Source organism: Hemitrygon akajei, chromosome 12 (genome assembly GCF_048418815.1).
Source record: "Hemitrygon akajei chromosome 12, sHemAka1.3, whole genome shotgun sequence".
In the NCBI taxonomy this organism is placed as follows: domain Eukaryota; kingdom Metazoa; phylum Chordata; class Chondrichthyes; order Myliobatiformes; family Dasyatidae; genus Hemitrygon; species Hemitrygon akajei.
Window position 1 is genome coordinate 69,587,404 of NC_133135.1, and position 15,390 is coordinate 69,602,793.

The 15,390-nt window shown below is 38.2% G+C and overlaps 1 protein-coding gene and 1 long non-coding RNA gene across 4 annotated transcripts in view; one reads left to right on the top strand and one right to left on the bottom strand.

Moving 5' to 3' along the window:
• LOC140737189 (uncharacterized) overlaps positions 1-15,390 on the top strand; it is a 44,417-nt gene that overhangs the window by 13,122 nt on the left and 15,905 nt on the right. The window lies entirely within an intron of this gene.
• The window catches only part of LOC140737186 (calmodulin-regulated spectrin-associated protein 2-like), a 165,407-nt gene that overhangs the window by 9,399 nt on the left and 140,618 nt on the right, over positions 1-15,390 (bottom strand). For all 3 annotated transcript variants that reach the window (XM_073063429.1, XM_073063428.1, XM_073063427.1), the window contains 7 exons: positions 15,271-15,343; positions 12,154-14,332; positions 8,904-9,037; positions 7,324-7,541; positions 5,545-5,617; positions 2,175-2,290; positions 223-341 (listed from right to left, as the gene is read on the bottom strand). In XM_073063429.1, coding sequence (XP_072919530.1) covers positions 223-341; positions 2,175-2,290; positions 5,545-5,617; positions 7,324-7,541; positions 8,904-9,037; positions 12,154-14,332; positions 15,271-15,343 — 2,912 coding nt within the window. The remainder of the gene's footprint in view (positions 1-222; positions 342-2,174; positions 2,291-5,544; positions 5,618-7,323; positions 7,542-8,903; positions 9,038-12,153; positions 14,333-15,270; positions 15,344-15,390) is intronic.

Genomic DNA, 15,390 nt, shown 5'->3' on the forward strand with positions numbered 1-15,390 from the left:
CTATTGGAACAGTTCTTTTTAAATGACAATTGAGTATTTGATGGCCATCATATTGATACTAGTTTAATTTTTCCAGTTCAAAAATTATTGATATAAATTTCAGTAGAATTTGAACTCAAGTCCGTAAATTGCTAGTCCAGTAAGTTAACTATGATGTTATTACATCTAGGAGTTTGAGCTATTAAAATATATAAAATAAAAAATTTGAAATTCCAATCTTACCGCAAGTATTTTGTTCTTCTGATTTTCATTGACTTTCCCAGCTAAACAGCAGTGGGAGATTGCATTATGAATTATATGTTTGTTAGATTTTGCACTGGGCTCTTTGTATAATTTTGGTCCTGTAAAAGTAAACAAGACAAATTAATGTTGCAAAAGAACAAATCAAATTTCTCCTTACGTTAAGCCAAAAGGTGAATTTAGTACTGTATGATGATAAAAAGAAGTAATTCTGCTTCTTAAACTTAGCTTCTTGTTTTAATTATCCAATGACCACATTTTAATTAGAAAAATATAATTTGCATAAAAAGAATGTTCATTTATAATTATGTCTCTCCTGAAAGCCAAGTATTTAAATGAAATGTGATGCCTTAATCCCAAAAAAACATTGGATGCATTCCGATCACAAACAAGAGAATATCTGCAGATGCTGGAAATTCAAGCAACGCACACAAAATGCTAGAGGAACTCATCCTGAAATGTCGTCTGTGTACTCTTTTCCATAGATGCTGCCTGGCCTGCTGAGTTCCACCAGCATTTTGTGTGTGTTGCTTGGATACGTTCCAAGTTCAGACTGATGTGCATCCTGGAGGAGAATTTGTATGTGGTAATGTCTCATGAAGTATGCTTCTCTTGTTCTTACAATATTACAGGGAGTAACTGGGAGCAGGTGGCTAAGAAGCCACATGTTACTAAAGTCCATTTTTCAGACCATTTGTTCTGCAGTTATGTTGTGCTGGATGCAAAATGAATAAATCGTTAACGTTGATGATGGGCATCTGTCCAACTGGCTACTTTTTTAAAACCTCAGATGTAATCAAGTTTGCATTTTTCAAACTAATCTGGTCAAAGAAACTCATTTCTATTTTGTCAATAATGGTAAACATTTGGAAGTCAGCTAATTAAACACTGGCTGGAGAATACATGACTTCTGTACTGCTCAAGGCCACAATTTTCTCCCCAGTTAATACTTCTGATCTTCAACCATCCCATTCCTCCAAACTACACCCCCAGGATAAGCAAGATTGGGGATTTTGGCAATGCTAGTTGAATGAAAAGTGGAAGTCCTTAAGCTTCTGTTTAAAAAGGAAGAGGATCATCACTTTGTAAATATATGGAAATGAACAATGGTCAATCAAGAAGGAATATTCTCACATCTGACATCACTGAAGCCATTGAAGAAAAGTGCAATAACAGAGCAGCATGATACTAACTAGCAAATCTGACTTGGATTCAAAGGCAGTCACTTATTACTCTTCCTTCTTTTTGAGAATTCACACCATTTGGACCAAGGCCATCATGAGGACTGCTCATGATTGGAGCTGATGAAATTCAAGCTAAGTCTATGTTTTGGTTATCAGCAAGTTGAGCTTGACCAGACTTTCATGAACTTTATTTGTCATATTGCTAATGAAAATAGTAGATTGATGAGTTGTAATTGGCCAGATTGAATTTGTTCTTCTGTGGACAGATCATAGACAGATAACATTGCACACTAATACATAACTGTATCAAAAGGTTGGTTGCATATGTTTCTGGTTCTGGATCACCATTAGCAGCATATTGTTAGAGATGATACTAGTTTAAGTATTCAGTGCACTGATCTCTGTTGTCATCTCTGATTGAAGTCCGGCTAAAAGCATGGAGGGAATCTCAAAGGCGTTGGAGATACTTAATCCACTCTGCATTTCTAGTTGAAGACAAGGGAGAATGAAGCATCTGCAATTTTTGCACCATGATTTGAGAATAGGGATGTTCTTTACTTATTTAACTGTACAGTACAATATATGACTATATTTGTCTGGACAGCTAATGCTTGATCAGCTGAGTCAAACATCCTATTCTGGGCTACTTATTCTGCGTGATTCTCTGCAAACTCACCTTGACAACCTGTTCACATGTTAAATGACTGAAAGTAAAAGGCTGCAATGGGAAAACATTACCAAGCTCTATACCTGTGTACTCTGTTGCAGAAGCAACTGATGAAGTTGTTGAGTCATTCTCCCAGTCTTTTTCACCATTCCGATTGGCAGAGCAAGCTGGAGACATAAATCCATCAACTGATTCTGTTCTGGATATTTAAATTAGGAAAAGAATTGCTTTCAATCAATACAGCATACATCTTTACCACCAATGCAACACATTACAAATAGCAGATGACTTATTGCAGTGAAAAAGTAATCAAGTGTGTTGTAATTTTATTATTTTTTATTCCTTTCACTATCATAATACATTGAGTCTATGATACAATGATAATCAAGCATTGTACATAATGAAATAAATTTTACACAATTGATTAGATTGTGGTGACCCACTTTCTGCGCAGGCGAACCTACTCACAAATAGCCTGCGCACGGGGAGAGACTTTGGTAATGCACCTCTGACGTCATTTCCACCCGGAGAGGGTGGGAACTAGGGAGTAAATGCCAGCGCTGCAAAGTTTGAATAAACTAGTCTCGAAACGACTTACCGACTGTGTGTCATTGTTTCTAGCTCTGTATGTAGTACATCGCTACAAGATTGCCTTAGGATGAGTTGCAAAACATTGAGACATTCTATATCGTCTTTTTCTACAGACCATTCTATGCCTTTAAGTGTTTAACTTATCAGAATTCAGCACTCCAATGTCATTAATAAAAATTATTTGCCCTTAAAGATAGTCAGGTAATTATATTGTTCACTTGAATAATGATAAGGTAACACGAGAATGTTTGGAAGCAGATGACTGACTACACCTTTGAAATTATTGCATGTATTTATCCAAGTTGTTTCACCAGTTAAAAAATAGAACATTACAGCACCATACAGGCCTTTTGGTCCATGATGTTCTGCTGACCTTTTAACCTATTGCAAACTCAGTCAGACCCTTCCCTCCCACACAGCCCTCAATTTTTCTTTCATCCATTTGCCCATCTAAGAGTCTCCTACATGTTCCTAATGTTTTGTTTCTACCACCAGCCATGGAGGTGCATGTCATGCACTTACCATTGTGTTAAAAGCCTACTTCAGATGCATTTTTCCTCTCCCTCCTCCCATACTTTCCTCAAATCACTTTAAAATTATGCCCCCTCTTATTAATTGTTGCTGCCCTGGGAAAAGTCACTAGCTATCCATTCTATCTATGCCTCTTACCATCTTACACAACTTATCAAGTCACCCTTCATCTTCCTTTGCTCCAAAGAGAAAAGCCTTAGCTCGCTCAACCTACCCTCATAAGACATGCTCTAATCCGAACAGCATCCTGGTAAGTCTCCTCTGCAAACTCTCTAAAGCTTCCATATCCTTCCAATAAGGACACCAGAACTGAACACAACACTCCACAACTGAACACAAGTGTGGTCTAACCAGAGTTTCATAGAGCTGCAACATTACCTCGCAGCTCTTGAATTCAAGCCCCCTAAAATGAATGCCAATACACCATTCATCTTCTTAATCATGCTATCAACTTGTGTGGCACTGTTCCTCGACACTGCTAAAAATCCTGTTATTAACCCTGTACTCTAACTTCAATCTTTCAAAGTGTATCACTTCACACTATTCTGGACTGACCTCCATCTGCCACTTATCAGCCCAACTCTGCATTCTATCAATGTCTATTGTAACCTACCACAAACTTCTACACAACCCACAACATCACCAACTTTTGTGTCTTCTGCAGATTACTAACCCACCCTTACTCAACCAAGTCATTATAAAAAAATCAAAAGAGCAGAAGTCCCAGAATAGATCCTTGCAAAACAACACAGCTCACTGACCTCCAGATAGAATACACTGCATCTACAACCACCCTCTGCCTTCTGTGGGCAACTCAATTCTGAATCCACATAACCAAAGTTTCCCTGTATTCCATGTCTCCTAACTTTCTCAGTGAGCCTACCATGGAGAATCTTGTCAAATGCCGTACTAAAATCCATATACAGTACACCACATCTACTATTCTACCTTCATCAATTTGCTAATTAAAAGAAAAATGTACAAAAATGATGAGAGAATATCCACATCAAATCACCGACATGGATACTGGTTAGGCACAGGAGTACATTCAGCCAGAGACTCATTCCACCGAGATGCAACACTGAGCGTCATAGGAAGTCATTCCTACCTGTGGCCATCAAACTTTACAACTCCTCCCTCGGAGTGTCAGACACCCTGAGCCAATAGGCTGGTCCTGGACTTATTTCCACTTGGCATAATTTACTTATTATTATTTAATTATTTATGGTTTTATATTCCTATATTTCTTCACTATTCTTGGTGCGGCTGTAATGAAACCCAATTTCCCTTGGGAGCAATAAAGTATGTCTGTCTGTCTGTAAAGTGCATTCCAAGCTCTCATAATAATTAAGGGTGGAAGTGACAGCTCCAAAATAACCTTCCAGTCATTTTTTACCTTGGTGCTGGTGCATATGAATCAATTTATCCACTCCTCTTGGTGGTTACTGGCTAAAAAATCCTATTGCAGTTTTGGAATACCAAGCCCTTCAAATGTTTCCAATGATGGCACCACAGTTAATACAGTGATGGCACAATTAATGAAATCTCACCCTATGCTAGTCCTAGTGTTTATGCAAAAACAGAGAGATTAGTTACACTGAATTAGCTTTTCTTGGAAAAAAAGGAAGTCAGGGAAAATTTAAATTGTAATAATAACAACAACAGACCCGGGTGGGAGGGAGGGTCCATTTCTGTTGAAAGACAGGGGTCATGAATTTTAGGTTAGGAATAGAGAGCAGGCAAACAAACTGGGGGTTCTGAAGTACTGTCAAATATGTGGAGGATACCAAAGGCCTCAGATTTAAAAAGTACCTTAATGAGCATCTGAAATACTATCATCTAAATGGCTACAGATCACATATGTTTGAATTGCCTAGCATTTATATCTGTGTCAAATAGCTCAAGGGCTTCTGATTTAATATTTGTAAGATTCCAACTACTAGACCTGATATTTACCTGTTCCAAGATTTTAAGATTGGAGTGTTTTCTAGTAGTAATTTAGCTGTCTTTCTTTGTGACATCATTTCTTCAGACAATTTTTGTCACAAGTCCACTTTAGGGATTAGGTTAATATTTTAATGGAATGTTTTAAATAGTAACAATGTAATACCTGATCACATAAATCTATTTTTAGTGATGTTGGCATTGTGAGAGAGTCCTATGAAGCCTCACAAGAGCCTCAATCAAACAAAATTATATGCCAAGCCACAAGTGGGCAAATTAGGACATGCGACCCATTTTCTCAGAGCTACTAAAATCTGTTCCCCAAATATGAAAGCAAGCAATTGCCTTAATGTTAAATAATTAAGTGCCTAGTATGACTATTCTTACCTGGGAGATTTTTTTCCTGAATGTACACTATCAGCGTCTGTTGTGTTCAGTGATGCCAAAGATAGGCAGGACACTAGAAAAGAGTAAGCACATGAGTCAACACAAATATAAAATAGCTAAGCAGCAAATTTAATGTTAACTTCTTTAAAGTAATATTCACTTGGTTCTGTAAAAGAGTATTATCTGAGGGGTAGGGTGTAAGGAAAAACTTAATGTGATTCCTCCTTGTTATATGCTAAAATAAAATGGAAGACAGTAAGACAAAACAGTGTTAGCTTGGAGTGGAATTGAGAGAGTACAAGAGAACCAGTCCAAAGCCATGTTTTGAGAAAGTTAAGGGAGTACAAGTCCACAGCCATAACAGTGGAAAATGGTGAAAAACATGTTTTTTCACGGAAGATGAGGTCATTCTGCAGGTGCAGGTACCAAATACATGGAAAAGTACCAGTGTGAGGGGTCCTGAAGGGGAATAAAGGGCACCTTCTTGGTGCAAGGGTGAAGAGACTTTTGTCCTAGACTAGGACATGGCTGATGGCTAATAACAGTTCATCAAGAGTCAGAGTATGTTGAGTCAGTTAGACAGAGACAGAGAGAGAGACAAGGAGAGACAGAGACAGAGTGAGAGAGAGAGAGAGAGAGTGAATGATAAGTATTATTTTGATTTCTGTACTGCTACTACTATAGACATTTGTATTTTTTCTTTCTGGATTACATTTGTGCTAATTCTAACAAGGTGTTTTCTTGTGGTCTTGAAATTTGTTTGCGAATACCCTAAGCTGAACCAGGAAAGAACATATAGGCAGTCCCCAGGTTACGAACGAGTTCTGTTCCTGAGTCCATCTTTAAGTCAGATTTGTACATAAGTCGGAACAGGTACATCCAGTATTATTTAGCATCAGTTAGTCAAACGTTTATCTTAGTATATAGTATATATTTTACCTTTCAATGCATATAAAACACTTAAGAAATGTATGTATTTCAATAATTAAATCAGTGTGTTGCTTAGTAATAATTGTAGCTTTCATTGGGCAGGGCCTTTCACATGTTCCATCATTCTCACTTTATCCTTTAAAATTGTTCCGATCGTTGACCGACTGTAGCTTAACGCTTTTCCAATGACCGATGGCGTTTCACCTCTTTCCAATCGCTTTATTATTTCCACTTTATTTTCAATTGTGATCATTTTCCGTCAATGGAACAGAAACACTGCGGATTCAGCAGCAGCTGCAGGTGGCGGGTCCTGTGCCGTCCCGGGTCCTAAAGTTCACCTGCACTGAGACAGGTTAAATGGGACAAGTGGGGACGGTGCTGACTGGAAAAGGATCAGGGTGAATATTGCTAAGAAAAATTTAAGCCAAGTACAAAGTTACACATTCAACACAGTCTTAAAATGGCGGACAGCGTCGTGATCCAACTTAAAATGGCGGACGGTGTTCTTCCTTCATTCGTAAGTACGAATTGTTTGTAAGTCAGACGTTCGTAACTTGGGGACTGCCTGTATAACAAATTTTAATGTCATTTTCATTTACACAGGGATGGGGTAAGAGAGAGAGTGGGAGACGGTAAGAATCTGAATGCAAAACCCATCATCACACCTATCTTTTCACTCCAGGACACTAATGGATCTTGTGTTGATGTATGGCCTTTTTCGCGTGACCTGTTACCTTTCTACATTGGAATTTGTACTCAATGACATTAATAAACTCTAAAAATGATTTACAAGTAATTGACTCCATCTCCAATGGAGGAAGGTCCTTAAAAATAAAAGCTATTAGTTACCTGCTGATGACCTAACAGGTGTTCGTGGACTTGATGGATCCTCTCGAAAAGATCTTGGACGAGTTTTCTTCAGTTTCAGACTGGTAGGACGAGGTTTTATCACATTATCCATGTCCTTCATCAGTTTCAACTGCTTTTTTCTTAGATATTCTTCTTTAATGAATTCTCTGCGTGACCTTTCGTCTTCCTTCCTTTGCTGCTCTTCTTCAGCTTTGAGTCTGTGGAATGTTCAAGATACAAAACACTCACATTTGTAAGCACTCACAACCTTAAACCTCAAAGTTCTTCACAGTCGATGACATACTTCTGAATTAAGGCAACTCATCAAACAAGGAACCACAGCAGCCAATATGGATGCAACAAATCAACAATAATACTTACAGCGAGCATTTAAAAAAATGTATTTTGTGAACACTCCAATGAAACTGCCATGGGATATTATACCCAAGAAATAAGATTAAACTTTCTTTTAACATTTCACACCAAAGATGCTATTTCCAGAAGCACACCGATCTTTTAGTACTCAAGAGAAGATCAGCTTTGATCCTGGATGATGTGAAGAATGCCCAGAGGACTATTACCATTGAGGTGACATTAACACTACAGTCAGTTGTTAATGGTGGGCCAAAATTTCATGAAATGGTCTGCTGTTGCCTAGTTCTTCCATTGCATTCAGTACAGTTCTCCACCTTTTTGAATCATAGAAACAAAAACTATGGAAATTAGATCCACTTAATCAGAGCTGCAATGGACATAATTAGTGTAACCCTAGTTACAAATACAGCCCATCATATAGTTAAATCAGATGGTAGCAGAGTAATTAACTGAAACCTGCCAATGATTCCAAAGGAAATAATGCCCTTGAATTTCTTTAAAAATTTTTATTAGTTTGTATTGTTCGCAGGTTTTACAAATTTGAATGACTTCTACAGTTTTATAGTTTTAATAACCAATTCCTCTCATTTATTTTCAGCATTTCTCTTGAGCAAGAAATCATTGTATTATTATGAGATAATGCAATGATTTCTTGCCCAAGAGAAATTATCAAGTAACGCAGTGCTATTACAGCTCGGGCGTCGGGAGTTTGGAGTTAAATTCCGATGCTGTCTATAAGGAGTTAGTACATTCTCCCAGTGAATGTGTCAGTTTTCTCTGGGTGCTCCAGTTTCCTCCTGCAGTCCAAAGACAGACTGGCTAGTAGGTTAATTGGTCAAACTGTTCTTTGACTAGGTTAAGATTAAAAAGGTGGGTTGCACTGGAAAAGACTGTTTCGCGCTGTATCTCTAAATAAATAAAAATCTGGTTATCGAGGCTTGACATTAAGGAAGATATTAGTCTGACAGGGGGTTGACAGATGTGGAGCCAACAATGACTGGCCAAATGTGGCCTCAGTGATATTGTAACTCATGGTTTGGGAAGATCTAAAGGGGAGGGACACACACACACACACCTTCTCTCCAAAATAAAATTAACATAATCACATTATACTATTGTTCTGCACATTAAACATGATGATAGAACATTTACATTTAAATCTATGTTATTAATATTTACATGTTAAACCTATGACTATGCAATACCTAGCTTCTTCCTTCTTCTCTTCCATCTCGGCTTCTAACTGCTGTTGTCTGATCTGCTTTTCCTTCTCCCTCCTCATGCGTTTCTCCAAGAGTGCGGCTCGTTTCATTGCAATTTCCTCAGCTTTCTGATCATCCTTCAAAAAGAGGGTTTCATGAGGAATTCATGAGTTTTAGTTTCCATTTCACTTAAACAGATCAAGTTCATACTATTTGATTCTGGAAGAAATAAGTTTACCAGTACACAGTATTGGTATCTCACAAAAATATAAGGTGCCTCAACCTATAATGGTAAATGTCATCCTTTCATATTAAATCTCAGCTTTTACATAATGGTTCCAGAAGATAGGCTGAGAATTGAAAGTGTGGGGATCAATGCCACAGCTACGTAAACCAGCTCAACTGAGAAGATTCAACATCATCATACCCTCAGCACTAATCAACAAGCTCCAAAACCTGGGCCTCTGTGCTCTCCTCTGCAACTGGATCCTTGACAAAAGTCACTGCAGATCAGCAGTAACATCGCCTCATCACAGAATCAACTCTAGTGCTCCTCAAGGATACGTGCTTAGCCTACTGCTCTAGTCTCTCTACACCCATGTCTGTGTGGCTAGGCACAGCTCAAACGCCATTATAAATTTGTCAACAGCAGAATTATTGTTGGCAGAATTTCAGATGGTGACAAGGGGAGTGAGATGAATAGCTAGTTGAGTGAAGTCAAAACAACAACCTTGTACTCATCATCAGTAAAACCAAGGAATTGATTGAGGACTTCAGGAAGGGGAAATCGAGGGAACACACACCAGTCCTCACTGAGGGATCAGCAGTGGAAAGGGTGAGCCATTTCAAGTTCCTGGGTATTACCTAGAGGTGAGCACAACACTTTACAGTACCAGCGACCCATATTCGTTTGCTGCTACTATCTATAAAGAGTTTGTATGTTCTCCCCATGACTACATGGGTTTCCTCTGGGTGCTCTGGTTTCCTTCCACAGTCCAAAGACACACCAGTTGGTAGGTGAATTGGTCATAAAAACTGTCCCATGATTAGGCTAGGTTAAATCGGGTACTGCTGGGTGGTGTAGCTCGAAGGGCCCAAAGGATCTTCTCTACGCTGTATATCAATAAGAATAAATAAAACAATGAAGATCTATCCTGGGCCCAACATATTGATATAATTACAAGGAGAAATGACAGTGACTATATTTCATTAGGAATCTGAAAAGACTTGGTATGGCACCAAAGACTCTTGTACATCTGTACTGTGGAGAGCATTCTAACTGGTTGCAGCTCAAGAGTGGTATGGAGGGGCCACTGCACAAAATCAGGAAAAAGCTGCAGAACATTGCCCATAATGAGGACATCTTCAAAAGGCAATGCCTCATAAAAGGTGTCATCCATTATTAAAGATCCCCATCACCCAGGACATGCCCTCTTCTCATTGCTACCATCAAGGAGGTGGTACAGGAGCTCGAAGAAATGCACTCAATGTTTCAGGAAAGGCTTCTTTGCTGTCCACCATTAGATTTCTGAATGGACAATGTACCCATGTACACTACCTCACCATTTTCTTTTCTTTTTGCTCACTTTTAGAACTACTATTTAATTTAATTTATATATATTTCTTATTGTAATTTGTAGATTTTTATTATTTCTTGCACTGTACTACTGCTGCAAAACAACAAAATTCACAACATATGTCAGTGATATTAAACCTGATTCTGAAGATCATTTTGCTATTAAGGTTAAGATTTGGTAATGAAGTAATAGATATCATGACTTTTGATCATGTCTGTAAATTTTGAGATTTCCATGTCTGTTATTTTCCCTTTTGATGTATTTCAAACTAGCATGGTTACAATGCCTTGAGGGAGTCTTTACCATAACCCTGATTCTACAACTATTGCTACCAAAATGTGGGCAAAGGACTGCTAAATTTAAATTCTTCTCTCATTACAAACAAACAATCAAATGTGCCCACTTCCGATCAAATTATTCACCCTGGTCATTTTTTTTCTGTGATTTGGAGCAAACATAGCTTTGCTGTTTTGCGATTAAGCCCAAAGTTTTCATGACAAATTCTAGTTCCAACTGTAGTGATGGGTGGATCTACTCCATTCAAGTAAACTATTAATGACACTAGAGCAACTTTGCAATTGCACCCTATAAAAATGGTATTGAGAACATTTCAAAAAACATGTTTTTGCTTTACATTTTAATTGTGAACAATGACGGCTGCTAATTAGAAAAGACAGTTGTTAATTTACAGTTATTTGAAAAGATTACTCAAAAGCACATAATGATTCATCCTCAGTGAGTGATTGCTGGAACATTGGATCATAGAAAGGCAGATAATCTAATGTGTATTTGCTTATGATTGTTCAATTAACCATACATTTACAAAACAATCATTTCAATAGGTAACTGGTTTTAAAAAAACATACAAGATAAATGCAAGACAGGAGATGGGAATGAAATTGGTTGTTCAGAATATAAGGGGGTTGAAATGTTTCTCTACCAGATTTTGTTTAAATAATAATGATAAATTAATTGGAGAAATCCCTAATTGTGCACTTAAGTTTGTCAGCTTAGGGTAAAAGTCTTTTTTTTCGTCTTGGATTCTGAAACTCCTCATCAATTCCAACCGATGTTGTAAAGGGTTAAATGAAGATGATGAACTTATGCATTTGAACTCAAGGCTCTTATTGATTTGAGTACTCGTTCACTTTTCAAGATCAGCACAGATAATGTAAGTATTCACCAAACAAAAAATCAAACAGAATGTGGATGATGTGAGGGAACATTGGAAATCCTAAGGCACACAACCAGAAAATGATTAAGTAGAAAATTGGTAAGAACATTCCCTGTGAGATTTTCAACATTATGTGGAATTGAATTGAGATTTTACAGATGAAAGAAGCTCCAAAAATAGATAATATTTAATGAAATTACAACAGTTAATGGCTGGAAAACAGTAATTGTAATAATTATAAACAAATAAAATACAACAAAAAACAATAAAGTTGTTAAACCAGTAAACATTTGTTACTGAAATTATAAAACCAATACATTGGACTGTTATTCATGCAAAACACCACAGCAACTTCAGACATAAGTTGACCTTCGATTAAAGAAATTGCTGTTGGAGTTGTACCACAGTGTCAAACATGTGGAAAACTATCAATCCTCACCTGCTTCAATTAATATTAATTCATACGATTTAATCTAAATAAGCAAAATTATTTGTCACGTACTTTAAAGAAGAATCCGCAACACAATTTCTGTTCCTCACAGTGTTCCTTTTCAGCATCGCCATTATTTGCTTCATCTGCTTCTGCTTCTTCCTCTGACAGCTTCAGTTCAGAAAGGGAAACCTCAATTAAGCTTGCCTTTACTGTCCGGTCAACAGGATGTTTTCTTTTGGTTGGAGAGTCTTTAAGAAATTCAGAATTTTCTTTTGGCACTATGGGCACTTGTGAAGCTTCCGGTTCTGCAGGCTGCTCACAATCCTCTTTCTCTGCTTTTAAAAGCTTTTCATTTGCCGCTTCACCTTCCTCTTTCTGTGGCACTGGCACCTCATTAGTTGATTTTTCACATGCTGCTTTTGAAGAGTCCTCAGGTTCTTCATCGCCTAGGAAAATGAATGATCTAGTCTGGGTTTGGCTGAGAGCAAACTTCCTGAGATGAGGAAGACGGTCAACAGAACAGGGGGGTGTGAGTACACGATTTAATGCTGTTATCTTCAACTCATTTGGCCTTGGTTTTGAGTTCTTAACATGAGAGTATGAAGACCTTCTATGAACAGTTTGAGGAGATCGTTGAGTAGAACGAGGCGATTCACCAGAAGAGGAAAGAGAAGGAGATTGTGACCCAGTTGACCGTGAAGAAGACCGAAGCTCTCTTACATGCTTTTGCGGTGATGATGATTGAGGAGGAGGAGGAGAAATTACCCAGGCTTGTTGTTGTTGCTGTTGTTCTCTCATCTGCATTATTAATTCTTGCTGGTTTGCCAAGCGTTGCATCTCTTGTTGTAGGGCATGCAAAGCTGTATTCATTTTCTCAATTAGTCTGTTATATTCCACAATGTCAACATCACCCAACGCTTCTTCTGTGGGGCTATTTAAATTCCAGCCAACTTGCTTTTCTGACCCAGCTGTAGAAGTTGAAGACTGAACACCCCCTTTTTGACCATTTGCAGAGTTGCCCATCATTCTAATTGCTTCAGGTTTTAAATAGTCTTTCTCCTCACCGGACTCAGATCTGTCTTCCTGTTCACCAACAGGTTCTTCTTTCACTGTAGAAATGTCATCACCCTTCTTTCTTACTACATTCAAAAAAGCTGTCCTACCCATTTTTTGCCTTTGTCTTGTGAAAACAGCTTCGACCTTCTTCTTTTGAGCTTCAATGGCTCGACGTTTCTCCTCAAGTTTCATTTTAAGTTGAATCATTTCAGATGCCAGCAGCTGAGCAGGATCTCTGGTTAGCTTGTTGGGACTTATCTCAGGTATCTGGCAGTTGGAAACTACACCTGGTGTGCAGAGCTCTGAACTCTCTGGAGTAGTCTTTTGGGAACTACTGCTGCTCAACCTGGCATCAGGAGTGTTCAACTTCCTAAATTTTTGTTCGGCAAAGCTAGTCATTTTAACAGCAGAACCAGGAGAAATGCTATTTTCAGCTTGTAGAGCCAAGCAGTTTGAACCTGAAATTAAAATGTTAGGATCATCACTCTTTAAATCAGAGTCATGAAGTTTGGAAGTATCCTCCATGTCTGAATCCATACTAACTGTGTAATCTCTCAAGGAAAAGTCTTCATCATTCGTTTCCTGAATATCCTCAGATGGAACATGGATCCCTGTGTCCACCTCAGTATTATCAGTCAAGGGACTTGTACCACCCTTAAGCTCTGTAATAGAATCTAAGCTGCAGGTTTGATTCATTGTGGATTTCACGGAAATATCATTAGCATTTTGAACATGTAGCACAAAACCATCAACTAGTTGCTCATTTTCAAGTTCTAGATAAGGCTTGTCTACATCATGAATTATTTGTAGAGCCTCTTCAATACTAGGTGGCCCATTGTGATTACCATAGTCTCTGACATCAAAGCAATTTTCCTTTGGTCCGTTTGATACTGCATCCCGCATGAATCGTCTTTGCAGAGTGTCCATTGCTGAGCCAGGTCTCTTGGCTGAGCCTTTAGCTGGCTTCTCGTGATTGTGATCAGACAGATGAGTTTCTTCTGTTCCATTGCTCTGTCCATTTATTGGCTGTACAGATTCATTTCTAACTGAATGTTTGGGAGTGTTGTTAATGTTTGACATTAGACTGTCATTACTAATTGATCGAATAATCGTCAGGTTATTTTTGGTGGATGAATCAATGTTGTTGTCTGTATCAAAGGAGATATTGAATGACACTGCTTGGGGAAAAGATCTGTTGAAGGAAAAAGACCTTATATTAGATACTCTTACTTTAAGAAATTGATCATATAACAATATAGTCCAAGCCCTAATCCAAGATCAATCCAACCCTTCCCTCCCACATAGTGCTCCATTTTTCTTTCATCCATTTGCCCAAGAGCCTCCTAAATGTCTGTACTGTATCTGACTCTACCGCCACCCTGGCAGCGCATTCCATGCGTCTATCACTTTCTGTGGAAAAAAATATCTACCCGACATCACCCCAAACTTTCCTCCCAACACCTTAAAGTTAAGTAGCTATTTCCATCCTGGGAAAAAATATCTGGCTGTCCACTTGATCTTGTACATCAAGTCACCTCTCATTCTCTATCTCTCCAAAGAGAAAAGCCCTTGCTCAGTCAACCTGTCCTTATAAGATATGCTCTCTAATCCAGGTTTCTTCCTGGTAAATCTCCTCTGCACACTTTCTAAAGTTTCCAGATTTTTCATAAAATGAAGAGGCCAGAAAAGAACATAGTACTTTAAGTGTAGTCTAACCAGGATTTTATGGAGCTGCTATCAGAAGTTGATAACCAAATGAACACATGGATAAGGACCCTCAGTTCTTTAAATCTGGTTCATCACTCAATCCTAGCTGATCCAAATGCTGCCTGCAACTTTGATCCAATGTATCCATGATAACTTCTCATTTCCTTTTTTTAAATCAAGTGTCTGTCATGCCCCTGATTCCACCATTTTTCAAGGAAGATTGTTTCAAAGCCTCATAACCCTTGGAAAATATTACAGCATCTCTGTCTTAAATCGGCAATCCCTTATTTTTAGACTATGACCAGTACTTCCCGATTCTCCTACAGGACAAAATACTTTCTTTGCATCTACCATGTCAAGACCCCACTGGATCAATTTCACACAAGAAATCCTCAGTAAAACGCCTTTTAAAATGTCACTAACCTTTGTTTCTTTTCAGGCCAAGTCCCAGCATAACCCTCCACATAAGACATGGAGGTAGATCGACGCATGCTTCCTAAAAGGAAAAAAATTAAGTAACTTTAGTTATGAATTGAAAATAAT